The 27,730-nt window shown below is 42.6% G+C and overlaps 1 protein-coding gene across 2 annotated transcripts in view; it reads left to right on the top strand.

Moving 5' to 3' along the window:
• The first annotated feature begins 241 nt into the window (after positions 1 to 241).
• ELAVL4 (ELAV like RNA binding protein 4) overlaps positions 242 to 27,730 on the top strand; it is a 50,848-nt gene continuing 23,359 nt past the window's right edge. For both annotated transcript variants that reach the window (XM_037043320.1, XM_037043319.1), the window contains exon 1: positions 242 to 482. In XM_037043320.1, coding sequence (XP_036899215.1) covers positions 254 to 482 — 229 coding nt within the window. In that variant the 5' untranslated portion in view covers positions 242 to 253. The remainder of the gene's footprint in view (positions 483 to 27,730) is intronic.

Below are 27,730 nucleotides of genomic sequence, written 5' to 3'. Positions count from 1 at the left end.
ATTCTAGTCTGTGTTCAAAATCTACGGGCTGGCCTAAAATAGCAAGGCGAGTTTAACATTTTGGTTTAAAACATGCTTCTAAATTGGCTGTGTTCACAACCCAGTCTCTTTTGCTCCATCTTGCTTTGTCTTGTTTTCTTTCTTTTCAAAAAAGTTGAATTAAATCAAATCTTGAAAAAGACTTTCATTATGTCTTTGAGATTTCAAAAGGCTTATTTTTATTATTTTTATTTTTGTTTAGATAATTAGCACCATGGAGCCTCAGGTGTCAAATGGCCCGACATCCAATACGAGCAATGGACCCTCCAGCAGCAATAGAAACTGTCCTTCTCCCATGCAGACGGGGGCGGCCACCGATGACAGCAAAACCAACCTCATAGTCAACTATTTACCGCAGAACATGACCCAAGAGGAATTCAGGAGTCTCTTCGGGAGCATTGGTGAAATAGAATCCTGCAAACTCGTGAGAGACAAAATTACAGGTATGCTCTTCTTTAGTGCTCTGGGTTTGGAAATCGCAGCTATGTTGTTCCATTAAATGTGCAAACCTGAGCAGAAATGCACATGCATGGTGTGCATCTGAGTGTCTGCCATGTGGATCCTGCATTCACGGGTGGCACGGGCACATGGTCATAAATTTATATGTGTGTGCACTACAGAAAACCATTCTGAGGGTTGTAGGACTAGAACAAAGATGAAGAATTTGGAGCTTCCTCAGCTTTGCTTTCTGTGAAATAATCCTTTGGTTTTTATCCCTTTTATTCTTAATCAGTCACCCCTTCCCTTTGTTCTTTAGTTCTCAGTTCTGCCCTCTGCACTCCCTCTACTCCATGCTCCTCCTTTTTATCTACTTAACTCCTCTCCGCTCAGACATTCGGTTTGTGTGTGTCCGGAATTCTTCTGTGTGTGACAGTGTTTTAAAGGGGTGGGCTTGTGGAAGGAGGTCACAACTGCCCATGGTCCCTGGGGAGACATAGGCCCTAAAATAGCAGATTATTCTGGAATGAAACTACTCTGAAGTAGGAGGGAGATGCTCAGTGAAGATCTGCATTTGAGTTATTTTGTTTGTTTGTTTGTTTTGAAGATACTCTGAGAAGTCAGAGACTTTTTACTTGCAAGTAAAACAATGTCTATACCACTTCAATATTTGAGAATTTTAGGTTCTGTTTTTTTCCCATCCACAAGCATTCATGGAGGACCTAATGACGCTGTAATTCTCTGGGGTAGGGGGAGTGTCCCTGAGATATTTTTGGAAGGGAGAACATTTTCTTAGAAATATACTGGGTTACGTCACGACAGCAGTGAAGCAGCTGCTACCGGTGCTCCGCTCCCAAATTCATGCGTATTCACCTGTAAGTATATGTTATTTTTGAGAGCTGACTTTTATTTCCCTTTCTTTGGAGAATAGGCGTGATAAGCAACTAGCCTATATAATAAAAAGGAAGCTCTATAATTAAACTAGGAAAATACATCATCTTGAATTTAAATCAGAGACTCCAATGTATATGCATATAGATACATACATATATTTTTTTCAATTATTCCAATTCACTTGTAAATCTATCCCCCATACAAATTCAGTACTTTGCAAAACCATTAAACTAAAATAACTTGAAAATGTGTCACATAACCCTGCAAACATAATTTTCTCATCTGTAAAATTGGAAAATAATAGTTATCTCAAAGGGCTTATTGTGAGGATTAAATGAGGGGCTGGGTATATACTGCTTAGCACAATGCCTATTGCATAGCAGTCTCTTAGGAAGGGAGATACTCTCATTATAGACACAGTCAGTGTGTTTCAAGGAGAGTGGCTAGAGCAGAGAAATTTTATCAAGGTCTCCGAAAGGGCCAGGGCTTTGATGATCTTACCCCGGAGCACTGACTGGATCATCCATTCTTTAACAGAATTGCCTGTGCTCTCAGAAAGCCAATGTTTAGATTCTGGAATAATCTTTATATAATAGGATGATAATTCAAACCAAATTAAAACCAGTTAAGCATATGATTCTTCCTCCCACTCCTGTATAGAAAATGTATTTTTGGTGTAGCCTTACCTTCTGAGTAGAAACTCTGCCTGCTGTATTAGTGAGTATCCTTAATCACCTTTTCAAAAGAGTTCCCTTAGAACCATAGTGAGATTTTTGAGAAGTACTGATTCATGGTGTTGTTCCTTGTTTTCTAAAGACACGTGTTTAAACAAGCAGATTCCTTTACTGAGAGAATGCTAATTTGGTAGTTCACCGAGTGGATTTGAATGGGAGTGACAGCTTCTAAGACAGCCTTTAATTTGGTATACAAAACCCAAATTGTCAACTTTGGTTTGTTTAGCACCCTCTCCAGCACAAGCAGAGACGTACAATAGCATCTGAGCTTAAAGAAGAAGCTTATGGGTTGAAAGCAGAAATATAATTCAGGCATAAATTTATAATTGTGCATTTTTTTAATTCAGGCCAAAAAAAAAAAAAAGAAAGAATTTTATTGCAGAGAACTTATGGGAATGAGGCAAGGAAATATAGAGAGACCGGAGATATTTGCCCTCGTTTGGTAGCAGTGTTTAATAAAAGTAGAACTTGTGGTTGTAAAGAGCGCTTATTAAATTCTTCATTTACACTACCTAATTAATTCTAGCATTTTAAATTAACAGTGAAATTGGTCCCTGCTGTACCATCCCATAGATGCAGCGTATCTCCTCCATCTACCCGTTGTTCAGGTTTCATCGGCTACACTGAAAGTCGGGAAGGAGGAGAGATGGGGCTGTGGGGAGGGGGTGGGAATCCCTGTAACGGAAGACCCTCTGAGGCCCACATCTGGGGGTGAGTGACAACACGGGCTGGGAGAGGTGAGGTGTCACACCAGGCAGATTGAAAGGCTGCTGCTGGTGGTTCAGAAGTCAGGGTAAATGACATCATAGGTATTTTCGTTGCCCTGATTTTTAGCATCCCAGTCCCCCCTTTCCCTTCAACACCTCCTACAGATCTCAGTGCATCTCCATCCTGTGAAGTTTATGAGGAGTCCTGAATACCCAGTGGGAGGACTGGGGGATGGGAGGTGGCAGAGAAATAAGAATTGAAGATTAAGATTTTCCGCTCTCTAAGAGAATGTGGTGGATTCCCTTAGAACGTTATAAGATGATAGATAGATACAGACAGACAGACAGACATACTAAGGGGCGGGGAGAGGGAGAGAGAGACAGAGATTTTGTTGATGGCTTTGCCAGTAGGCTGGACCCACTCCTGTCTGTGGGCTGTGACTGTGTTCTGCGTTTCAGAACACAGAGGGACATCTGGGCACGGACTGAAGTGTTGTGGTGCCGAAGACGTGATTTCGATCATTCATCAAGTACTTACTCTATGCCGGGTACTTGCTAAGCACTGGACATACCTTATTTCATTTAACACTGAGAACAGCCTCCATTTTTTCAGATGAGCACACTGAAGCTTAGTGAGGTTAAGTAGCTTAACAAGGTATCACAGTTATTAGCAGATGGTGGAGCTGGGAGTCACCCCCCGGTTTCCAAGGCATGCTCTTATCCAGAAGCATGAGCAGGGTGCCCTTGCCTGTGTTAAATGACGATCCTGGCCCAACCCTCACCCATAACCCAGGGAAATAGTGTGTTCCTCGGAGTAGTGTCTGCTGACCGTCCCTTGGAGAGTCTTTCTAGTGTGCACTACGGCTAAACAAGACTCTTGTGTATAACAGGAGGCAAAGATAACAATATTTACCTTCCTCTGAGGATGCAAGTCAGCCTTCAGAGTAAAGCCAAATTTACTGAAAGTGCCAGGTTTCAGATTCCCTTACAGTGCTTGTGGACATCTTTGTTATTTACCTACTCAGAGATATTAGATTTTCTTTTTCCGGATGTGAAAGGACACGTCAAGATAATCTAGATAGCAGGGTGGGAAAGCGTGTGTCCCGAGTTGCTGTTGTGTGCGGCTGAGGACATGTGATGGCCCGGAAGCCGTGTCCTTTATTTTTCTCCTTCGTCCACCTGCAGCCTCAACTGCTGCGGAAAAAGGGAAGTGGACAGCAAGGGTCTGCCCAACCTAGGGACTCGGCAGAGAATCCCAGACCCCCAGCAGAAACTATACTATTCCCAGGGGCTACAGAGAATTGAACTCGTTTCTTATTTTTTATTTGGTCGTCTTCTGTTTTTTCAAGCTTCGGACTGCATCACCAGCCCAGGTTCCTAGCTGATCAGTGTTTTAGGGAAGAAAACACGGCTTAGGCAGCGTAAGAGTTAGGCAGCTCAGGGTACATATTAAAGCCAGCAAAGCTGGAATGCCAAATTGCATTTTGATAATTGTCTATCTTGTTATCACCTTGCTCCAAAATGAGTAGAGAAATGACAAGAAAGCAGCAGAAAACCACCCAGAAATAAATTAGTGTATAATAACAAGCGGGTTTTATCTACACATGTAGAGTGTGTGATTATTTGCATCACAGTGATAAAAAGAGAATTCTTTTTTACTTACTGTCAGTCTTCATGTACCCATGAAGTATAGTTCTTAAGAGTAGTTTTCTACCCATTTCAGGCAAGTGAAAGCTTTGAAGGGGGTTTTGAGGAGAGGGTGTTGACACTGAACATTATTAATTATAAAAATGAAGGTATGCAGTGGCTGGTTTACAAAACAGACTATCAGGGCTGTGGTTGGTTGAGAAGGGACTGGAGCTATCATGGGACATTTAAAACATGAGGTTCAGGTTTAGGTAGAGGGAAGAAAAGCAAGGGGATACAGCTAAAGCTCCAGTCTAAGTACGGAAGCTTTCTTTTCTCCTGTGATCTGGACGGAGGAAGTAGAGTCGGAATGTACCTCTTTGGAAACAGCAGACTAATGTGAAGCAGCCTTGGCACATAAAGTTGCTTCATTTTTTGGCATGCCCAACCAACAGAGGTAACATTTCCCAAACCCCACCTCTAATCTATCTCTTCATTTGTTCCTTCATAACACATCTTTAACTTAATTAATGCCATCATTCGGTGGAAAAGCAGAACAAGGCAAAAAAGACCTTCACTACTGTGGACAGCAGGGTGAATACTTTGTCATTGCCTTTGTACCTGGAATCACATCTCTGATTAAAGGGACCAATTCAGTTTTGATTTGGTGACATCGGGTAACTTCCGTTCCTTTGGGGCTTTGTGAAAGTGCTAATAATTCTGAGTGTCCCTCTCCACAGATGGGACGTGGGGTGTGGATGACAGCAGTGGGGGCAGGGGTGGCAGTGCGTGACCGCACTGTGGCCAAGAGGCATCACAGGGCACGCAGTCTCCCTGGTTGAAGAGGGGGAGGTGAGAGAGGGCTGTGGGTTATGTTATGTTACACTCATACACTTTTAAGGAACTGAACCTAGAGGGACACCATGGGAATTTGGTTTTTACTTCTGAGATAGCTTTATAAATAATAAAAGGCTGTGAAAAATTCCAAAACACCTAAGTGCTTTGAATCCCCTCCTGAAATGTACATTCAGCCCTAAGGTGAGTTCATTGGCATAATTTCTTACAGCACACAGCAAAGACGAATTAAATGACAGCAGCGGCTTTTGTGCGTCTCTGTGCTCCCTAGGTGTGTTCTGGGCACCGTACTGAATGCCTTCAAAAGAGTGGCTCATTTAAATAAGTAAATTGGGGCAAACAATATATCCTATAAGGAAAAGAACTCATACAACCCAATAGTTTAAAATGATTTTTTAAAATGGACCTAGGACCCTAAATAGACATTTTTCCAAAGAAGACATACAGATGGCAAACAGACACATGAAAAGATGTTCATCATCACTAATCATCAGGGAAATGCAAGTCAAAACCACAGTGAGATTCCACCTCACACCTGTCAGAGTGGCTACTATCAAAAAGACAACAAAAATGAGTAGTGTGGAGGACACGGAGAAAAGGGAGTCCCTGTGCACTGTGGGTGGGAATACAGATTTGTGCAGCCACTGTGGAAAACAGTATAGAGGGTCCTTAATAAATTAAAAATGGCACTGCATTATGACCGTTCCCTTCTGAGCATATATCCAAAGAAAATAAAAACACTAATTCAAAAAGATGTGTGTACCCCTATGTTCATTGCAGCATTATTTACAATAGGCAAAGAAATGGAAAGAATCTGAGTGTCCATTGATAGATAAAAAATACATACACATATATATATACATATTTATGTATTGTGTGTATATATGTATATATGATACAAGATATCATATATAGGTATACACACACAGTATTCAGCCATAAGAAGAATGAAATATTACCATTTGTGACAACATGGATGGACCTAGAGGGTATAATGCTAAGTGAAATAAGTTAGACAAAGAAATGCAAATACTGCAAGATTTCAGTTACATGTAGAATCTAAAAAACAGAACAAATAAATAAAACAGAAAAAGACTCATAGAGAACAAACTGGTAGTTGCCAGAGGGGAAGAATGTGTGAGGGTGGGGGCAGGTGAAAGGGATTTAAAAGTACAAACTTCCAGTTATAAAATAAATAAGTCACGAGGATATAATGTACAGCATAGGGAATATCATCAATAATATCATAATAACTGTATGATAAAGGTGGTAACTTCATCATACATTCTACACATTACTATGGTGGTAACATTCCACACATTATTGTGGTGATCATTTCATAATGTATAAAATATTAAATCTCTATGTACCTGAAACTAATATGATATTATATGTCAACTAGAATTCAATGAAAAGATTACTTTAAAAAAATTAATTTGGAATTTCTTCAAATTCATCGTAATAGCCACTGTTTACTGAGCACTCACTATGTGCTAAGCATTATGCTGACATTGGTAGATGGAGTTTTATGTAACACTCAAGATAGTTATTTACAGATGAAGAAACTTGAACTTAGGAACAATTGAGTAATTTGCACAAGATGACTTAGCTTCCAAATAGGGAAGCTGTCACTTGAACCCAGGGCTTTCTGACTAATGGTGAGTTGTCCACTTTATAGTTTAACATTAGTAGTTTTTCTGAAAATACTAAACTTACATCTCCCCTTTTTAAACTAACTCAGCCTATATTACTTAGGGAATGAAAACTTTTATTCCAAGGAAAACATGAAAGGGTTCAAAATCTTTTGTTTTGGAAAAGAGCATACTGTGCATTTAAAAACTAATAAGTACCAGTGGGGTTTTATAAAATTTATTTAAAGAGGTCACTGCTTACCTGAACAAGGAAGAGTAGATTTGGAGAGTGGTTCTTAACTTCAGATTTTCTCTCTTCACAAAATACCCTGACTCTACTCACCATCTTTTATTTTCAAGCACCAAACTAAAATGGATGCTGCCCTAAATTTACACATAGTTAAAATCCAGCCTCAGTTCTCCATATCCAAGAAAATCCCAAGATATTGATGAGCTAAATAAATTTTTCTACATCAAACGGACATTTGTTAGTCATAGGAAGGATGAAGGATATAGTAGCATTTATCAGTACAACTTTGCTGTTGATTTTACCAATATGCTCGGTACAGTGCAATGCGTCTCCTGAATTCAGAGGAAAATAGTATAGATTTGCATCTGTCATTTTATTTATCACCTCTCTGCAGTCATCTTATATGTACTTCACAGGGAAGAGGAAAATAATTTTGATTTGTTGGCTTGGAGAGATGTATTATCGAGGGTGAATGGAAAATTTTTAGGTATGGAAAGGATTTGGTAGCCTAATGGGGTTGCAAAATGGGAGAGCAGAAGTCTGCCTTATTAAGAAGAATTTGGAGAATGTCAGACGTTAAGTGCAAACAGTAAACCATGAGCAGTGTGCCTCTTACATACCCATCAAGGGCAATCATTGACCTCCCATCCTTTCTAATTAGGACAGGTTGGCAAATGAGTGAGGCTGTGAGGTTTAGAGTTTGTGCAAATACATTCTGCTTCTGTTGACACAATTTTCCCCCCAGGATGGCAGTAGTCAGGATTACAGACCAGATTTGGTTGGTTTGGGGGGTTTTTTGCCCCCTGGCTATCTTCCCTTCCAAATCAGACAATTCTACCCTGCTCCCAAACTCAGATAACCTGAGGAAAGTATTCTCACATCCCAGGAGAGATGTCTCAAAGGATTTCTACCTAGGATGTGAATCAGGCCTGGATATTTTAAGGATTTTCTATTTCTGTACTTGAGCTGACTGTTTGGTTCGTAAGACCAATTCCCTGTTCACTGAGCCTCCCTTCCTCCCTCCAGTGCGTACACGCCCCCCCACACACAGTCACTTGCTCACTCCCTCCTTCTCTGTACAATGACCTGGTTGACTGAGACTAGGAACTAAGCAGGGAGGTAATGTCAAACTGGAATTTCCACACATTATCTAAAAATGTAATTCATCAGCTTCAGGGTAGGAGGAAAGTGCTTTCTGAAATGTGTTAATGGGAAATTCATTTTTTTTCTTGCCTTCTGTGAGATGTGGTAGTGGTGATTTCTCTTTTCAGTCTACGCCCCACCCTCATTTCACATCTCTCTTACTGCTCTTAGCTGATGAACGCTGTATGTCTTTATTCCTTGTAAGAACTAAAGATCTTTGAGTTGCCTTTTCATTTTTTTTCTATAGTCCCCAAATTGAGTTTTGATGGAAGGAGATGTTTCTACTTTGGAGATAAGATAAAATTCAGATAGAGACCATATATTTGTAGAAGGCTTTTACATTTATAGAACATTTTCAATCAGCCAACAGTATTTATTTTGTGCCTGCCCTTCTCACACCAAATAAAAGTTATTTCCTTTCCGCTCTTCTCTGAAATTCTGTACCAGGGTCTATGAGGAAACCAAAGAGGGTAAGATATAGTTTGTGCCCATGTGTTGCTGCTAGAAAAGTCAGTGAGTCAGGGAAGCCAGGACAAATTCTGGGGCTCAACAGCAGTCTACAGGGCTGGAAGGGGCAGGGGTCCCGCTCAGAATGCATATCACTTACACACCCACCTTTGCTGTTTCCTGGGTGGCTTTGTTTTGTTTTGTTTTGTTTTGTTTTGTTTTGCTTTTCACCATGATCCAAACTTTCCCTTCTTGACCCTGGCTGTTAATTGCATTGGAAAGACAGCACAAAAGTGCTGTAACAATACAATGAAGTCGGAGGTTTGATGGAATGCCTATTATGTGTCAGCTATAGTGCTAGGCATATTATATATGTTATTAATTGAACCTTTATATTAGTTACGCATAATCAGTGGCGTTATTCCCATTTTCCAGGTAAGGAGGCCACAAATTACATCAGTTAGAATCGGTCAGACTGCAAAGACTGCAGTCTTTCTGTTATCTCACCACTCCACCTCTGCTGAAGGAAGGAGACGTCAGCCATAGGCATTCAAAGGAGAAAAGGATGACAGTGGGCTGGGTTCCTCAGAACAAGCATCAAAGAAGAGTGAGCCTTGAATTTGGTAGAAAGTCGGTTGTAGGAGACAGGTCCATGTAGAAGAAGTAGCTAAGCCAAGCTTCAGAGACATCTTCAAGGGACAGTGACTAGAACCATCAGGACTACTGTGTGGGTAGTCTTGGTGCCCTCTTTGTGTTGAAATAACTGAAACTCAGAGAGGCCAAGTATTTGTCTAAGGTCACAGCTAACAAGCAGTGGGGCTGAGATTTGAATGCAAGTCGTTTGGACTCCAGATAATCCAACCTAACACAGGATGAGTAACTTTGCTAATAAATAACCTGACCTAACACAGAAGAAAGGGGGCAATTTTCAGGCTTCCCATGGCATCTGTGATTTGGGGATCATTGTTTATCTCACTGAGGTCGGGTACGTGTTCTCTCAGTGAGAGTAGGTTTCTACCTCCTTCAGTTTCTTGCTGACTTATAAGTTTGGTTTTCTGCTTGGCCCTTAATATGTAGTTGGATGCCTGGTGAGATGCAAGGCCCCATCAACATTAAGTGGATACAGCTAGTTAGGGTAACTACTCTAATTCTTATGGCCACTAATGAAATTTCTCATCACAAGCATCTTGAATCAAATTAGGTCATTTTATTGGTGGAATGAGCATAAAATATATACTTCATAGTACCCAATATGTTTCCTTCGTGTTTGTTTTCAAAGCTTTTGTCTTTAGTACTTCCTCTGATCCTATTGAGATAGCCAGTATAACAACGTCTATACTCATCTTAAAGATGACGCCAGTGCAGCCCAAAGAACACTTGAGTCAGGAGTACTTGGCTTCTTATTTTCCTTGCTCCTTCTTCCTCTCCTTTTCTTTTCTTTGCTTCTTTTCTGTCCTGTCCTCTCTTTCTGCCTTTTTATTTGTTAAATGCCATTTGATCCAAAAATTATTTGAATTGGTTTATAAAATAATATGGAAAAGAGCTAAAATTACCCACAGATTTTATTTTTTTACAAAGCAAGATAGAGCTAGGAAACAAGTAGAGACTGATAAAAGGAGATGAACAGAAAATGTATAAATTCAACGTGGCCAGGTGACTTTTCTGAGAAGTAACGGACTACCTAGCCTGGTTGAGGAAAAAGATATGGTGATAGCCTTGGTGCCAGTTTCAAATGGTAACCAGGACCCCGGCCCCACCCCCACCTCCCCCACACTCATGGACTGTTGCCAGCTATAGCACGGGATCGAGTGTGAAGCCTGAAATCACCTCCGTAGTATTTTCCTTCTTCCATTTTTCACATTTGAACCCATGCTGGACTGTTCTACTTGTTTGCCATGGCCAGAGCAGCAGTGACCCAGAGAAACTGGCTGAGTGGGGTCCCTGTTTCATTAACATGTGGTGTAAACTGTGTGCCAAAGCAGGTGTTTGGAAGGGGCTTCCTTGCTTGCTGCCCTGAACTGAGGTGTTCCTGGCCCTGAGTCTCTTCAGTCTTCCCTGCCCTGCAACCCCGAGGCTGGGCACATAGGCACTTCAGTCCCTTGCCTCTGTCTTCCTGGTGAGGGTTCCTGCAGTGAGAGCTGGCAGGTTCCCCACTGCCCAGGACCCTGAGCTGGATAACAAACAGGAAGGTCGAATGTCTCCTCACTTCCTGGCCCTGACCCTGCCAACTGGAACTAGTCCTTAGCCACCTTTTCTCTTCCCAGTATACCCCACCCCAGTCCGTAGAGCCTTCCCAGTGAGGCAGATCACCTTTAAATACAAAAGAAATAGAGCATTACCTTGGAGCCCCCAAATCCCTGAAACACCGCCTCTCAAACGCTGTCTTGTCAGAAATACTAGACACAGTGCAATGAACCAACCAGAAGTGAGACCAGCTTTAAGGAAATCCTGTACCATCTCCCAGCCCTCATTCAGATGCATACTTGATGGGTGTGTGTATAGCCTTGCACCAGTCATCTTATCCCCTTGGGCCTTCATTCTCTCAATACACAGTAAGAAGATAAACCCTGACCCTGCCTTATTTGGACAGTACTTGTGAGTGCAAGCCAGGCGACACAGGTGAAGGCACTTTTAAATTAAAGCAATCTACAGGAGGGAGGAGGGCTCCCTTTGGTCTCATAACTCCTTCCGCCTTCTCACCAGGGGTCCTCCACCCCTGGGCAACAAATGGGTAAAGAGAGGAAAGGGACAGTGGATGTCTGTTCCTGGTCCAGTCCTCAGCTCTGTAATTTCAGGTACGAAGTAGGAGACAGCACAGGAGAAAGCAGGGGAGTGGAATGGGAACTCGCGTGTATTAAACATTGCCACTTGTTTATGTTTGTTATCTCATTTAATCCTGACCACAACTTCTAGAGGTGATAGTGGTCCCATACTTCAGATAAGGAAATCAAGGTTCCTGGAGTTTAGAGTGACTGACCTGAGGTCACACAGCTAGCAAGTGGCCAAACTGTCTGTGTACCTCTGTCTGCCTGACCACATGCTGCTGCCAGTTGGGGTGAGAGACCTTCCTAGAGGGTTCCCCTCATTCCTGCTCTTTCATCCTGAGTCATGCACGTGCCTGTGTAGGATGTATTCCAGTAAGCCTCAGAAATAGCTACAGGAGTCATGAACAGCAGTGTGAGTGGTTCTGGAAGATTGTAAATGAAAGCCCTTTTGAAAATATCATGATGATCTCTGAGATCGTTTTTAAAATCAGGTCACTTTCATGAGTGGCAAAATGATAAAATGGCAAGATCCACGAATTTCTCATTCTAGCTGTAGCAGTGGGGCTTTGAGTGGATTACACAGTTCCGGGCCCCAGGTTGGTGTGCATAACATGGGGACGATAACACAGGCTCCTTCCATCTTGCTCTGCGCTGTATCTACAGATGAGCAGCTAACATGGTGGGGAGCCGTTCAGTGCTACACCAGTTCTGGATACCAGGGTAGTCACCCAGAAGACAGGACATTGCAAGCAGGGGTTAATACGGGTAAATTAAGTAGTAACTCCACACGATAAGCTAGCCTTGCTTTCTAGTCTGCCTTCCAGATGTTTTGTTCAGTCATCTACATGCATCTCAACAAAAGCTTATTAACTCCCTCAGACATCAGTGTCTAACTGTTATTAATGCTCAGGCTTATCAAATTACAATGCCACAGATCCTATTTGTGCCGTTAATATTAGATTTTGGATTCCGGTCTGTAATGAATGATTTTTCCTCCATGCATTGGAAAAATTAGTTAGCAGAGTTCATAAGAAAGTTTAATTATCAGGCTGTTTGTGAAAATAGCGGTTGTGAGTCATCATTCAGAATGAACTACATTTCTCAGGGTTGTATTTGTTCCTCTGCTCCTTCAGCAGCCAGATAGGATCCTTGTGTTTGGGAAACTGGTGTCTGCGTGCTGCCCACTTGAAGTGAATCGTGTAATAAACTAATGACAAAAACAGCACATTTTGAAAACCAAAGAGGAAGAGGAGGTGTGGGGAGTTTGTGTATTTATGTATGTGTGTCTGTGCCATCCAGGGGGATGTAATGAACCTGCTATAACCCAGGACTGTGGTATGCAGGGAGCCTCATGATTGGGGCCAGACTGCCCGTATTCGTGTCCCGGTTTCACCACCTACTGGCTGAATGACAAGCAAATGCTTACCCTCTGTCCCTCAGTTTTCTCTTTTGTAAGAGAGCATTTTGATAGGGCTGTTGTTAGTATCCATATATATAAAACAGTCCTTACTGGTGTGGCTCAGTGGCTTGGACATCATCCCACAAACAGAAGAGGCGCCAGTTCAATTCCTGGTNGTGTGTCTGTGCCATCCAGGGGGATGTAATGAACCTGCTATAACCCAGGACTGTGGTATGCAGGGAGCCTCGTGATTGGGGCCAGACTGCCTGTATTCGTGTCCCGGTTTCACCACCTACTGGCTGAATGACAAGCAAATGCTTACCCTCTGTCCCTCAGTTTTCTCCTTTGTAAGAGAGCATTTTGATAGGGCTGTTGTTAGTATCCATATATATAAAACAGCCCTTACTGGTGTGGCTCAGTGGCTTGGACATCATCCCACAAACAGAAGAGGCGCCAGTTCAATTCCTGGTCAGGGCACACGCCTGGGTTGTGGGCCAGATCCCTGGTTAGGGGCATGCAGGAGGCAACCGATGGATGTTTCTCTCCCTCTCTTTCTCCCTCCCTTCCCCTCTCTCTAAAAATAAATAAATAAAATCTTTTTTTTTTAATTTATTTAACTTTTGTTCAAGTACAGTTTTCTTTCTTGTATTCCCAGCCCTGCACCCCCCCAGTGCTCCCCACCCCCCTCCCCTTAAATAAAATCTTTTATTTTATATGTTAAACACTCAGCAGCACCAGACATATAGTAATATAATTTTTACAGCAGTTCTGTGGGGTGTAGGTATTATTAGCCTTATTTTACAGGTGAGGAAACAGGCTCAGATAAGTAACATGTCCAAGGTCACACAGCTTCTAAGTGGCAGAGCAACGCTGAATCCATGTTTGTTTGACTCCAGGTCTCTATTTTAATCTGCAACACTATGCTTCCTCCCATTGTCATATACCTAGTGCATGTGTGTGCCTGTATGTATGCACCTGTCTGTGTGTACTCTTACTTGGGTGTCCATACAGCCAAACAATTATGTTTTGTTTTATCCTTGGGTCTTTAATTCTTCTTGTGAAAATCCTTGAGCTCACTGCATGCTGATTACTGACACAAATGAGCTAGAGCCAGACTTGTACAATTTATACTGACCTGAAAATATGTCCTCAGATGTCTGTCACCCTCCCCACTATATATCATTGTCCTGTGACTTCATTATCCCAGAAGCAAGTCTGTGTGACATCTTCTAAGAAACAGAATCAGGGAGTATCACCATGAAAGGAGGCGTTAGAAGTGTTCTCTGGCTTTGTCTCCTTGTTTTCTGCTGGCTCCTCTGGTGTCTCAGGAACCTTAGCTCAAGAGTCAGAGCCCAAACTCCTCCCCGACCTGAGGGTAATTAATCTTGAGACAGTATTCAGTTCTGTGTCAAAGAGTGATGTTCATTTGGGAACCCCATCTGAAAATCTTTCCCGAAGATGTGTAACAGGTAATATGTTTTTAAAAAGGGATTCTATGACCAAGTGAGTTTGGGAGACTAAAGTGAACCAACTTGAAAAGGGGTTTCATTTCTCCTTCTTTTTTTAAATTTATTTTTAGAGAGAGGGGAAGGGAAGGAGAAAGAGAGGGAGAGAAACATCAATGTGTGGTTGCCTCTCACATGCCCCCTGCCCGGGGACTGGGCCGCAAGCCAGGCATGTGCCCTGACTGGGAATCAAACCGCGACCCTTTGGTTCACAGCCCACACTCAATCCATTGAGCTACACCAGCCAGGGTTTACACCAGGGCGAGGTTTCATTTTACTACTACCTCTTTGAGTCTGTGTTAACATATATTATAAATCTTAAAAGGAATGGTGTGGTGCATAGCATTCATTACCCAAGGAAGCTTTTTCCTCAGCATTTTGTGGACTACACATCTGTGTTGGGGGGTGGGGCTGGGGCGGGGGTTGTGGGTAGAAGGGAAGGAGGCAGTCTGGGATGGTTTCTCCTGACGGCTTCATCTCCTTTGTTAAGAAAGAGGTGGCGCCCTCTATTGCCCGTGGGTGGGCAAGTGGGGCTTTGGGAAGTCTTACTGACCCTCGAGGGGAACGGAGGAGAGTGCCATGTGGAGCCAGCTCTGTACCACCAGCACAGCCCCATCACACCCTAGACATTTTGGCTGGAAATTACTGAGTACTGAGCATTTCCTGGGCATGATTTCAATTATGGGTTCATTTGGTTTCCTGATTGTCAGGGCGGCATTTCGTTTTCTGTTGCCCAAAAGAGCTGAGCCATTAGAAAGTGTTTACATTTTGTGATTCTCACACACATTCCCAGGCACTCCTTCATTGTCACCTCTCCCACGCACTTGACTCAGTGTAGTGAGACTGGTCATGCTTGATGTAGCCATTCCTGAAGAAGCCCTTCGCTTAAAAAAAATCAGAAATGGCTTCACTCCTCCATCCCTACTCCTCAGACTCATTTCTGCATGAGTTCCTTTGTGCTTGGGTTTTCATTCCTTTATTGTGTCTGTTTCTTACCTGCCAGCTGAGGGGTGATAAAGAGGGAAGACACACTTTCATTTCTTGTTTCTTTTCATTTTCCTGGATCTGGGGAATTTCTGTCTTTTTTAACATTTGTTGGAACTGAACTGAGCTGTCAGACCATGGTTGTGAGCATCACATCTGGTACTTTACTATCAATGAACCTCTTGACGACAGGGACAGGGTACTCCTCTCTGCGCTTCACAGCTGTTAGTGGGATGTCCAAGGCCAGAGAACCTCAGAAATGACACACTGACAAAGAGCTTCAGATGAGGTCCATTTCCAGCTCATATTTGACATCCTGACTTGCCTCTGCACAAACAAGGTGTTTATCTCATCTCCTTCATTGAGAGCCACGGATTTCCTTTTACTTCAAGTAAAGGCAGTTTTAACGCATCTATATTCCATTAACACTTGTGAAGCATTTACCTTGTGCCAAACCCTCCGACATGACTTACCTCCTGTAGCCTCCATCCCAACACGAGGGCAGGCGCCCCCACGCGTCCTGTGTGAGAACAGCATCTGACGGGAGGTTCGGAAGCCATCGTCTTGGTGCCTACATAGAACAGCTCCTTTCACCCACAGACAGTCTCGTTACCCAAAGCCTAATTACACTGTATGTAATTAGTCCGAACCTGGTAACTTTATCTGCCTCTTCTTCCTTTGTTGCTAACCCCTCATCTAGCATCAACCGCATTTCTGGAGTCACCTGTTGGTTGACACCCATCCTGGGTAGAAAGTCTTGGCTGTTTGGTATCTGGACCTTCGTTTCATTGAGAGTAAGCCAACCGAGAATTAAGAGTCTGGGTCCATTTCTCTTGCTAGCTGGGAGTTTGCTACATCCCTTCTCTTTTTGTTTCAACCCTTGTCAAAAATATTTTTCAATGCGTGATTATTCTTTCCTGCCACAAACTATTCTGAGCATAATGTAATTACATGTTGTTTAGGTTAAGAATGTTTCCTCGCCCAAGGTCATCAGCCTGAGCGCTTCTTTTTCTGAGAGAGATGCCGACGGTAAGGTAGTTGTCAGGAGGCTTCTGTTGTTCCCGGTTCACTGTCTAGAATCTATTTTACTTTCATTTTCTAAGTAATACATGGCACTAACTTTTAATCTTACGAATCACCTTTCTTTCTTGAACAGACAGAAGAAAATAGGGTTCACATTAGTTCCATTTCTATTTATTGAGGCTTGTTATTGAAATGCATTAAGAACTGTCGTTTGCAGCAACTTATTTTATAAGACAAACTAAAAAAAGATTTTTTCCTGTTTAAAAATATTTTTATTGGTTATGCTATTACAGTTTTCCCAATTTTTCCCCCTCTAACCCCCCTCCGCCCTGCCCCCCCAACCCTCCAGCATCTCCCCACCATGTATTTCATGTCCATGGGTTGTACGTATTAAGTTCTTTAAGTCCTCTGTTTCCCAAAAGAACATAGCAAAGCCTCAGAAGGAGATGTAAGTGGGGAGGAGATCACCAACCTATCTGATGGAGAATTTAAAGCCCTGGTAATCAAAATGCTCACCAATCTGATTAAGCTTGGTCAAAAAATGAAAAAACAAATGAAGAATGACCAAAGTGAAATAAAGCAGAATGTTCAGGGAACCAAGAGTGATTTTTAAAAAGTTTTTAAAGACTCCTTTGAGAGTTGTTAGGTTTGTTTTCCTTGTGAAATCGTGTAACTTTGTAGCTGTTCCTTTTTGCTTTGAGGACTGCTGGAAATCATTGTGTGTATTTTGTGAATTTCCATGTGCCTTACCCAAGTAACAGAGGTATTGTTTTACATGTACTTGAACAATTTGGTTGGTATCTTCTCTGAAATCAGAAAACACTATTAAAGCCTGTATGGGGTTTGGAGCCACAGGTAGTCTTGGGATCTGAGACCTCTGGACGCCAGGCTCCTTGATTGAAAATGGCAGTGACGATGCTTACCTTGTAGGATTATTTTAAGGAATAGATAAGATGATAGAATAAAGCACTCAGGTATAACAAAAAAAAAAACAGATAAATATGTACTGATTAACTAGATGTGAGGAATCCTTTCACAATGTATATGTATATCAAGTCATCAAGATGTATCCTTTAAATATCTCACAATCTCATTTGCCAATTATACCTCAATAAAGCTGGGGAGGAGAAAAAGGCACTCAGTACAGTGACTGGCACATAGTAATCACTAAAAAATAACTATTTTATACTATTCATTTGATTACTAAATTCACTTATTCATCCATTAAATATAAGTTTATTGAAAGCTTATTATGTGCCAGACATTGGTCATATCAAAATTAATCAGACCCCTGCCCCTGCCCTAGGGAATTTAGGGTCCACTGAGAAATATATTTAGTTTGACGCACTTATAGTTAATGCCCACTGTGGGCAAGTGTTTGCTTGCTGCCATCCTGATGCCACATGAAGAATTCTCAACCTCTGGGAAATTGCATCTACTTAGAAAGCCAGGATGTAGCCTCTGGAAATAACCAAGTACTGGCTTAATGTAATTTTAAATACTCTGGGAATTCAGGATAAGGAAGGCTGAGTCCTGCCTTTTTTAATAGTGTTTGTTGTTGGCAGAGAGCAAACACACTCCAAATTTCGGAGGTCTAAATGACCTCTGAGTCTCTGCCAGAGGTGTGGGGAGATCTCACGTGTGCGTCTGAGCACAGATTCGGCTTAGAAACCGCACTGACAGTCCAGGTTGGTATCAACAGCTGTTGGCCCCCTGGAAGTGATGACTACGCAGTCAGTGGCAGTGTTTTTTCCTGAAGGGGTAGGTGCTCCTGCTGTCCCATCGCCCTGGAGTGCTCTTCTCTGTCTTTTGCTGGGCTGTCTCCTACCAGCTGAGACTAAGTTAGTCTCAGCTCAGGTATATCCTCCAGAAACCTCTCTCCTTCTCGTTGTCCTAACACTTAACCATACTCGTAAGACCATCATTCTTGATTCGAAGGTCTTACTTTCCTACTAGACCATGAACTCTTTGCTTCTTCATTGGTCCTCACTTTCCAAATCTGGAGAAGGGGAGACTTGAAGATGATTGATACTTAAGTCTTTCCAAGACTGTCATTCTGTAATGCACCAGATCCAGTCTGACAGACACACCAAGTTGGAAGAAGGGAACCAAATACTTTGCGGTATGTGTCGAAATTAAATGGAAAGAGTGAGAACTCGGAAATAGTACTGGAAAATGCAGCCTCCCTCAAAGCCTCAGGCACATTGTGCTGTTCAGGGCAGGTGTTCAGCACACAGTTGAGCACATATGAGGTCTGTCTGGAAAAAGTCCGGCCATCGTTAATATAATGAGAATAGTTTGCACAACCTGGCACCCAAGGAGAGTGGACTGGAGTGTGCAGACGTGACAAATTCACTGTACTAGTCAGTGGGGGTGGTAGATGCCACTGAGTTAGCATGTGTACTTGTGGCTGCCTCATTCAAAATGAACGAGCTTGAATATTCCTCCATGGAAACTATTTGGATGATTCAGAAGGCTTTTGGGAAAGATGCAGTGAGAGCAGAGAAAATAAAAGTGTGGCACAAATGTATCAACGATGGTTGAGAATCTTAAAAGTGATCCACATTCTGGAAGGCCTGTAACAAGCAGGAAACCTGAGAATGTTGAATGTGTACAAGCTGCAATCAACAAAGATCAGTGACTGACAGTGTGAGAACTAGAAGCTGAGCTGGGGATTCCAAAATCTACCACATCTGAGATTTTGACGCAGGATCTTGGCCTGAAACGTGTTGTGGCAAAATTCATTCCTCAGCTTCTGCTACCAGAGCAGAAGGAACATTGTCCTATAGGTGCTAATGACTTGATTCAAACTGCTACCAGTGAACCAGATTTCCTCAAGAAGGTTCATAACTTTGGGAACTGAGGCATCATTATCCTACATACAATCTTTCTTGCATCTTGCATCTTCTTCAGTAAATGTCTCTATTTTTCATAATGTGTGGCTGGATACTTTCTGGACACATCTCATATTCAGAAAACTCCAGGGCACAGCTGAAAGGCTGGCCTGGGAAGACATGGGTATGGCCCTGGCTATTATTCTCTAGCCAAATAACCCAGGTTTGTTACTTCTTTTTGGACCTCAGTTTCCCATTCTGTAAAACAAGGATAGAAATGCCTGCTTCAGAGGTTGTAAAGTTTAACTAATGGCCCTGACCAGTGTGGCTCAGTCAGTCAGGCATTATCCCACAAAACAAAAGGTTGCCGGCCTGATCCCCAGTCAGGGCGTATGCCTGGGTTGTGGGTTCAGTCCCTAGTCGGGGAGCGTATGAGAGGTAACTGATCCACGTTTCTCTCTCACATCAGTGTTTCTCTCCTTTCCTCTCTGTCTCCCACCTTTCCCCGCTCTCTAAAAATACATATTAATAATAATAATTTAGTACCTTAGAATCTTATTGTTAGAGGTAATCTTATGAGTCAGTCTTGCCAACTGCTGTAGTATCTCCTGATAAAATGTAAGTCTGGCTTCACATTTGCCATAGTTCTAGTCATGGGACCCTCCCCACCATACAAGGCATCCCACAACCTTATAAAATTATTATTAAAAAGTTCTTTCTTTTATCAAAGCAAAAATCTACTCCCCCTTCTATTGCCTGATCCTCAGTTTCTCACTGGGGACCTCACAGAGTAAATCTACCCCTGTCTTTCTATGACAGCCTTTTAAGTACTGGAAGAGGCTTTGAGCACCCCTAGAGTCTTCTCTCCTTCACACTAAGGCCCACGGTCTCTCAGGTATGTCTCATGGGAACCGGCTCCACACCTCTACCAGCATCTGCACACAGGTACTGCCCTGGTAGAAGATTGGCCACTCTTCCTGGTCCCTTTCTGTTTGGTATACGGGAGGCTGAGGGTGAGTAAGAGCATGCAAATATGCATATAAATAGATAATATTCATTCATTCAACCAATGGACAATTTCTGGATATCCAAAAATGTCCTGGTCACTTTGGTAGGTCTTTGGGGTACAGAGATGAATAAAATATTGTTCTGGCCTCCAGTTGCCCTCTCTCCAGTGGGGAATTGAAACACATTAACAGATCATTTTGACAAGATGTGTCAGTGAGAATGTTCACCTGGTCTGTAAGGTGTAGGGGTGGGGGCTGGAGTGATTTTCACACATGCCTCACTCAGCAGCACTGTAGAATCAGCCTGAAGAAACCAGGGTTGCCACTTTCCTCTTTTCAGTCATTTGACAAGTACAGTGGTAAGTTGCTCTCACATTCACTTGTGCCATTGCTCCAACAACCAGGCATGCTTCTGCCTCAGGGTCTTTGCATTTGAGATTCCCACTGCCCAGAATACCCTTCCCTCTGATGGGGAGACTGGCTGTCTCTTTTCCCTCAGGGAAATGAGTCTCCTTGGCAGTGAGACTTTACCCAACCACTGTATTAAAAAATTGCAACCCCACACCCCGAACTGCCTTTCCCTTTTCTTTATTTTCTCCCTAAACTCACCATCATCTAACAAACTTTATGTTTCTTTTGCATGTTTCTTGTCCTGCTCCCTCACCCCAAATCTGATGGGAAAAAAACAAGTATTTTTTGTTCTCTGCCATATTCCCAGTGAACAAAACTATGCCTGACACATAATAAATGCTCAATAAATATCTATGGGATAAATTAATATATTGCTTGAATTCAGCACTCAGGTTGAAATCTCGTCCCTTGATAAGGGAGCCCTGTCAAAAGTCTACTCTTTCTTAAAAGTCCAACTCAAATGCCCACCCCTCCAGGAACTCTTCCCTACTCTGCTCCATTAAAATCAGTTTCCACCTCCTCTCTGTTCCTATAGATAGCTTTAAAAGAAAAAAATCCCTAGTACATTTATTATTTTTGTTGAACTATAATTAATTCTTACATCTGTCTTTCCCTTCTACATAAGAAGTCTCCTAAAGGAAGAAATAAATTCTTGGTCATTTGGGGGCCCATTCATTGTATCTAGCATGTAGTAGGTGCCAGTTATATGTGGAATTTGTGTGCCTGTTGCATTATGTGCTCCAATGTGAAAGAAAAGCATCAGATCCATTCTGCACCTTCAAGGAGGTTGGGCCTCATTGAGGAGATAGCATCCTTGTAGGCACTAGTGTGAGGCAGTGCCTACTGGGGCTGGGAGAAGGAAAAAAAAGGGCCATCTACTGAGCACCTGTTATACACCAGGCACTTTATGTGCATTATCACTTCTAATAACTCTATGAAAATAAAAGTAATATTAAGTCCATTTTACAGATGAGATTATCGCAACAGAAAAAGGCAAAGTAGGAATGCAAAATTTGAAGATGAAAAGAAATAGCCAAATATTAAGAAATTCTGAGAGCTTTCCTATCAGAGTTTTCTTTCCCTGTGACCCTGGGTAAGATGTGTAGGTGAGGGAAGGTTGATTTAACTTAGCCAAGGTCACACAGCAATAGGCTGAAGGTACAGGTCTTAGGAGTTCCCAGGTGATGTCAGTGATGCTGGTAGAGGGATCATACTTCAAGCAGTAAGACTTTAAACAACTGTGTGAACTACTAAGAGAAAATAAATCCTCTGACTAGCTGGCTTTGCAAACACTGAGTTCGCAGGAGAAATGCTGAGACTCAGAGTTTACACATCAACTCTCACAGAAGTGGGATAGGAAAGGGCAGAGCCAAGGTTGCTCCAGCATCTCAAAGCATCCCAGTCAGTGTTAAGAAGGGGAAGAGACACCACCATAAGGTGTGTGCCTCCCCTGGAGTTCTTACCTGATGCCAGACACCCTTGCACAGAGGCCAGATCCCATAGAGAAAAAGCATGAGCTGGGAAGTCTCACAGAGTTGGGTCCATGTGAACCCTAGCTCTCTAGAGCCTGCTTCCTGCTTGATTTTTGGTAGGTTATTTGACATTTCTTAGTCTCACTTTCCCTATCTGCACAATGGGCTGTAGGTGCCCATACCACACAGGATGAAATTGGGTACTCTGACTAGGCCATTAAGCGCAGTGACTAGCATAAAGTGGGCACCATTGTAGCTGTTCTTAGTCCACGTGCTAATGTAGTTAATCCTCGTAGTGATCCTCTGATTGTGAGGATAAGGGATTATCCCTGTTTTTCCAGATAAGAGAACAGACTGATGAAGCTTAAATGACTTAACCAACATTATACGGAATACATGGTTTGAGCCACACACATGTATATATGCAGTAACAGCCGCAGAGCTCCCTGGCCTCTTTGGGGTGAGTTCAGGTAAATGTCAAGGCACCCCACAGCCGGGAAAGCCACCTCAGGACTGGCAGGGAGGGGTCCTGGGACGTGGGGTTGGCTGAGGTTAACTGGGCACCTGGACTCCCGCCACCCAGCTGATCTGGAAGTGACTGGGGATTTTATGTGCTCTGAGAACAGAATTTCAGCCTAAGCTAGGGGTTCTAACATCCGCAAAAATTCCTTACTCAACTCAGAAGTTTTCATCAACAGCAGCTACCCATCTGGCTGCCCGCTTGGGGGCTTTACAGATGAAGGAAAGTAACTGTTAGGTTCCTGGAGAAGGACGACTTTTGAAGACAGAAAGAGCAAGCTGTGCAGGTTAGCAGAGCAGAAATGCTGAGATTCCTTCCAGCCAGCCCTGCAAGGGGACAGACAGCTTCTCCACTGCTGCCATCAGCCATGAGGATGCCACATTTGGAGCCCTGCTGTCATAACCCGCAGGACCTCAAAGGCAAGAGAAAACAGCTTCTGTCCAAAATGACTGAGAAAATGAGGCGTTATACTCAGCCATGATGGCAAGCCTTCTCAGAGTCTGAGAACATGTTTAAAATGTTTAACACAAACTATTGAAGATCATCTACTTTTTCTTAGGTGATTCACAAAGCTGCAGAAGTATTTTAGGACCTCAAAACTGTTGTCAATGACTTTTTAGTTGATACAGTAACTGTGATTATGGCGCAGGGCACTGGATTTGGAGTCAAAAGATCTAGACCAGGGGGGTCAGCAAACCATGGCCTAAAAGCCAAATTGAGCCCACTGCCCATTTTTCTAAATAAAGTTTTATTGGAACACAGCCATACTCATTTGTTTACATACTGTCTGTGGCTGCTGTCGTGCTGCAGGGCGGAGTTGTCATGACAGGGACTGGAGGGTCCACCAATGCTGACCTATTTCCTCTCTCACCCTATACATACAGAATTTCGCCAACCCCTGATCTAGACTAAGACCCAGCTCTGTAGGGCAAATCACTGTTTTCTCTGAGCTTCAGTTTCCACATTCATAAAATGATTATTATCTCTCCCACAGGGCTGTTGTGAGAATCAAATGAGACAGAACGGGTGGGAAAGCACTTTGGAAACTCAGAATCTCTGTGGAAAGGTGGGCAGGGGTGGTTTTTATTGTTCACCTGAACTGTGCTGCAGGAGAAGCCACCCAGGACAGTTTTTGTTTGTGTTTTGTTTTCCAGTCCCCCCTAGTGTCAGCTTATCCCCCAGGTACCTACTCTCTTCTCCCCCCGAACATAAAAACCTCCTGCTCACACACTTCCAGAAATGAAGGATTACTACAAATGTGTTTATCCATTCTTTCACTTAGCAAATATTTGTCGAGTACATTCTATGTTCAAAGATGCAAACTTTTTTAAAATCCTCAGGCAAGCATATATGTATTAATTAAAGAGAGAGAGAGAGAGAAACATTGACGTGACAGGGAAACACTGACTGGGGATCAAACCTGCAGCGTTTTGGCCTATGGGATGATGTTCCAACCAACCGAACCTCTCAGCCAGGGCCAAAGATGCTAACTTTTATAAGCTGGTCCGCGTGGGGAGAAGTGTTCAGTGTCTAAGGGGAGAAGTTAGGTGTACAGATTATTATAACAGAGTACAGATGCTGTCATGTCACACTAGAAAAATACATCACACATTTGTGTGTGTGTGCATGCACATAATAACCAAAATATTCAGGTCCAGATTTAAGAAACGCCTCTTAATAAAAGAACCTGTTTAATGCAAAACCACTGAAATGCCTTAAAATGTAGGCATTATGTATCACAGTTTTCCCCTGGAAACTACATTATCATTTCACATTTCTATCCCAAACTGCCAAGAGTATGTCTTTCCCACGCATGGGGACAGGAGACCCCTCCCCACGCCTGTGGGACGGGACTGTCACGGACCAGTCCCAGGTAAGAACTATAGGTATAGGTGACCTGGGCATCAGCAAGCCAGGTGCTCAGCACAGTTTCTGAATTTTGGAGGCGGTCTTTATTTCATCATATCTTTGTCAATTTCTTTATTTTATGGATGATTCAGCAGACATAACTTTAGTGATTTGCTTTTTGATTTGTTCAACTTGCTATCACAATAAATTCATAAACTGAGAACAAAATGAAGTTTAATTTTCTGTTCTAAAAATACTGTCCCCATACCTCTGTAGTCAAATCTTGCTCCAGCATATCTGGGGGGGAAAGAATGATGTAAAGACTTCATCTAAGTGTGAGGCGCAGACGCACGTACAACTAGCTCTGTGCTGCCGACGGGGTCCCTCGGGCCTCCCCAGCGTCGTGACTCTCTTGGTCCCCATGGAAATAGCACTGGTATTTTCTGTGCATGTGGTTTCATCTGTATTTATCGATGTACATTTAAATAAATACAGAACTGCAAACCCATAACCCATCACCAATATATGGCCACCATAATGAAGACATAAAATTCTTCCGTATTTTATTCTCCGCCTCTACTAAAGCAGTTTCTGGAAGAAATGAATCTTGGGTTTTCTACTTAGGGATTTAATCCTCTATAGATCTCTTTAAAGAGAATGTTTAGTTCCACAGAGCACTTTTTATTAGACTCAGCTGGACTCCTCCTATGATGGCGAGAGGCACGTGAAGAAGCCTATTTGTGAAATAGGTTAACCACAGGTAGCTTCACTGCGCTGCCAATTTGTCTCATACCTTTGGATTCACAGGCAAGTCTTTCCACTTCTGTCCTCCTCTTGTTCAATGCGGTGTTCTGTTTTAGTTTGCAGTTCATCGTTTTATATCAAGGAGGATCTCTCCTTGATAAGTCGTCTTTCCCCTTACTTTCTGAAATGCTGTTCATCTGGTTTTTACTTTTCCTAAAGCACCCTTATTCTTGATATTAAGTGCAGTCTCTCTCTCTGAAGCTAGAGCACATAATGATAACCCAGTAGTGCTAATTAATTGCAGCCGGGTACTAAGGTGATGGTGGGTTTGGGACTGACACAGGCAGGTGGGTAGATATGACTCAGAAGTCTTTTCTTTCATTTGATCTTTAGAACTTTTCTAGGCTCTAATAGTGTTTTCCTTCCTCCTGAAGCAGAGGTCTAAAATAAAGATAAAATACAGAGTGTAAAATCATAGCCACACTAGTATTTTAGATTTCTGTAAATATATGAATAGTTAGAAGGAAAGATAGTATATCAGGGAACATGCATCACTGGTAGGCATGATAAATTATTTCAATATTATTCCATCATTATGATGAATTAGAAATTATTTGGATTTAGGTCCAGTTTTTGCAGTTAAGTGATGAGTGCTTTGTCTATATTTTTTATTTTAGTTTTACACAAATGAAATTTAACTGGATAGGTTGACTCTCCTGACCGGTTTTCTAGAACTCATACCTAAGGTTAATCATTGAAATTACTGCTTTAAAAAAGGTCCTTTAAAACAGCTCAACTTGGCATAGGGCTGTTTAAAATGAATAATTGTAAAAATATTTTAGTACATTAATTTTTAAGGTTTCTCTTATATTCAAGGTAAATTAGACTAATATATGTGCATGATGAAAATGAATTGAATCAGGTAAATTTAGTGAGGCTTGTTGAGGTAGGGCCAAAGTTAGGATAAATGACGTTTTTAAACCAATGAAATTAGTCTCATTCTTTCTTTGGGGGGGGGCCGTTGCAAAACTTTTCTTGGAATGTGTGGCAGGGTCTTGTAATTCACACACCTACACCTCTCTCTCCACTTACTCTTCTGTGTACACACACACACACAAATACACATGCCAACACACTGCACAAACACCGTGAAATGGGAAGAGAAGGGTCCCAGCAGCTGGAGGGTGCTCAGCATTCTCTCCTCCTTTTTCAGGTACTGATTCTAGCTGGTGAAGGACGTGCCTGGCAAACTTTGCCTCTGCCCCTGTCTTTTCCTATTCCCACTCCATTATTCCAAAACACAAAGGAGTATCCTAGTGGAAAAAGTTGTCATTTGTGGTTTTTCCAAAAAAATGCATTTGAGTTCCTTTATGATTCTCTTTGTTTCCTTCCTATAAAGGATAATAGAGTCACCCATTTTCAATCCAGAACCAACTTGTTTTCCCAGGTTCCCTCCCACAACCAACCCAAACACAGACATTTACCAGCAAAACAGAAGCTGCTGGAAAGAGTTTTTGGCTGCTGAATTGGGCTCCTGTCACCAGGACATGTTAGGCTCCTGGCTGTATTGTCTCCCCACCCTGGCCTCTGCACTCCCCGGGGGTGCTTTATGTAATCAGTCCTCCCTGACATGTGGGGTCCCATCGTTTTCCTCCCCTTTGGCTCTGCCGCGCCCCCCAAATCGCTAACATTGCCTGGGAAGTTCGGGCTGGTTTTGCAGCCTCCCTGAACTCTGTGTTTCTTAAAGGGTATGTCAGAAAATGTAGTTCCCTACTGATATTTCTGGCTGATGACACATGGCCGAGCTGACGGACTATTTATAATCAGTGGCACAATCGCAAACACATTATTTTTATTTCACTTAGAGGAGAGTCCTGTCACTTGCCACCTCTCTTTGCAGACAAGCTGAAGCCATCTCCACTGAAAGGAGCTAAATCCTCTTTGAAGAATTCTTCCGCATGTTACCCCCTTATGGTTAGGAGCTCCTCAGTTCTTTCCAACAGAACCCACCCCCTTTTTGATGTTGTGGGGCTGGGGTGGGTGATGGGGGCAATGAATGGTTTGTAACAACTGCTTTAAATTTGTGCCATGCCTCTCTATAATATCTCCAGTCTCGCTGCTCAGATCCTGCTGCAGTCCTCTGAGGGCGTGTGGCTGGCATGACTGAGGCAGCAGACACAGCTCCTACATCCAGTGCTTGCCCCAATTTTACAGGACTGAGTATAGCATAGCTGTTGTTTGTTGAGCAGCTATCATATTCTAGGCAATGTACTTGGTAGGCATCTTATATACAACATCTCATTAATCCTCTCAAACCTGTATGTGGCAAGTGCTGGTATTCCCAGAGAAGAGATGTTAGGAGGGGGCGAAACTAACAGGAGATTAAGTGACTTGTCTCCAAAGTCACACAGCTGATAGGGGAAGCCCCAGGACTCCAGTTCAATTCTTTTCTAA

This window comes from Sturnira hondurensis, unplaced genomic scaffold, assembly GCF_014824575.4.
Source record: "Sturnira hondurensis isolate 20B ecotype Veracruz unplaced genomic scaffold, ASM1482457v3 Scaffold0004068, whole genome shotgun sequence".
Classification (NCBI taxonomy): Eukaryota; Metazoa; Chordata; class Mammalia; order Chiroptera; family Phyllostomidae; genus Sturnira; species Sturnira hondurensis.
Note: the sequence above shows the minus strand (reverse complement) of the source record. Positions and strands in the feature narration are given on the sequence as shown.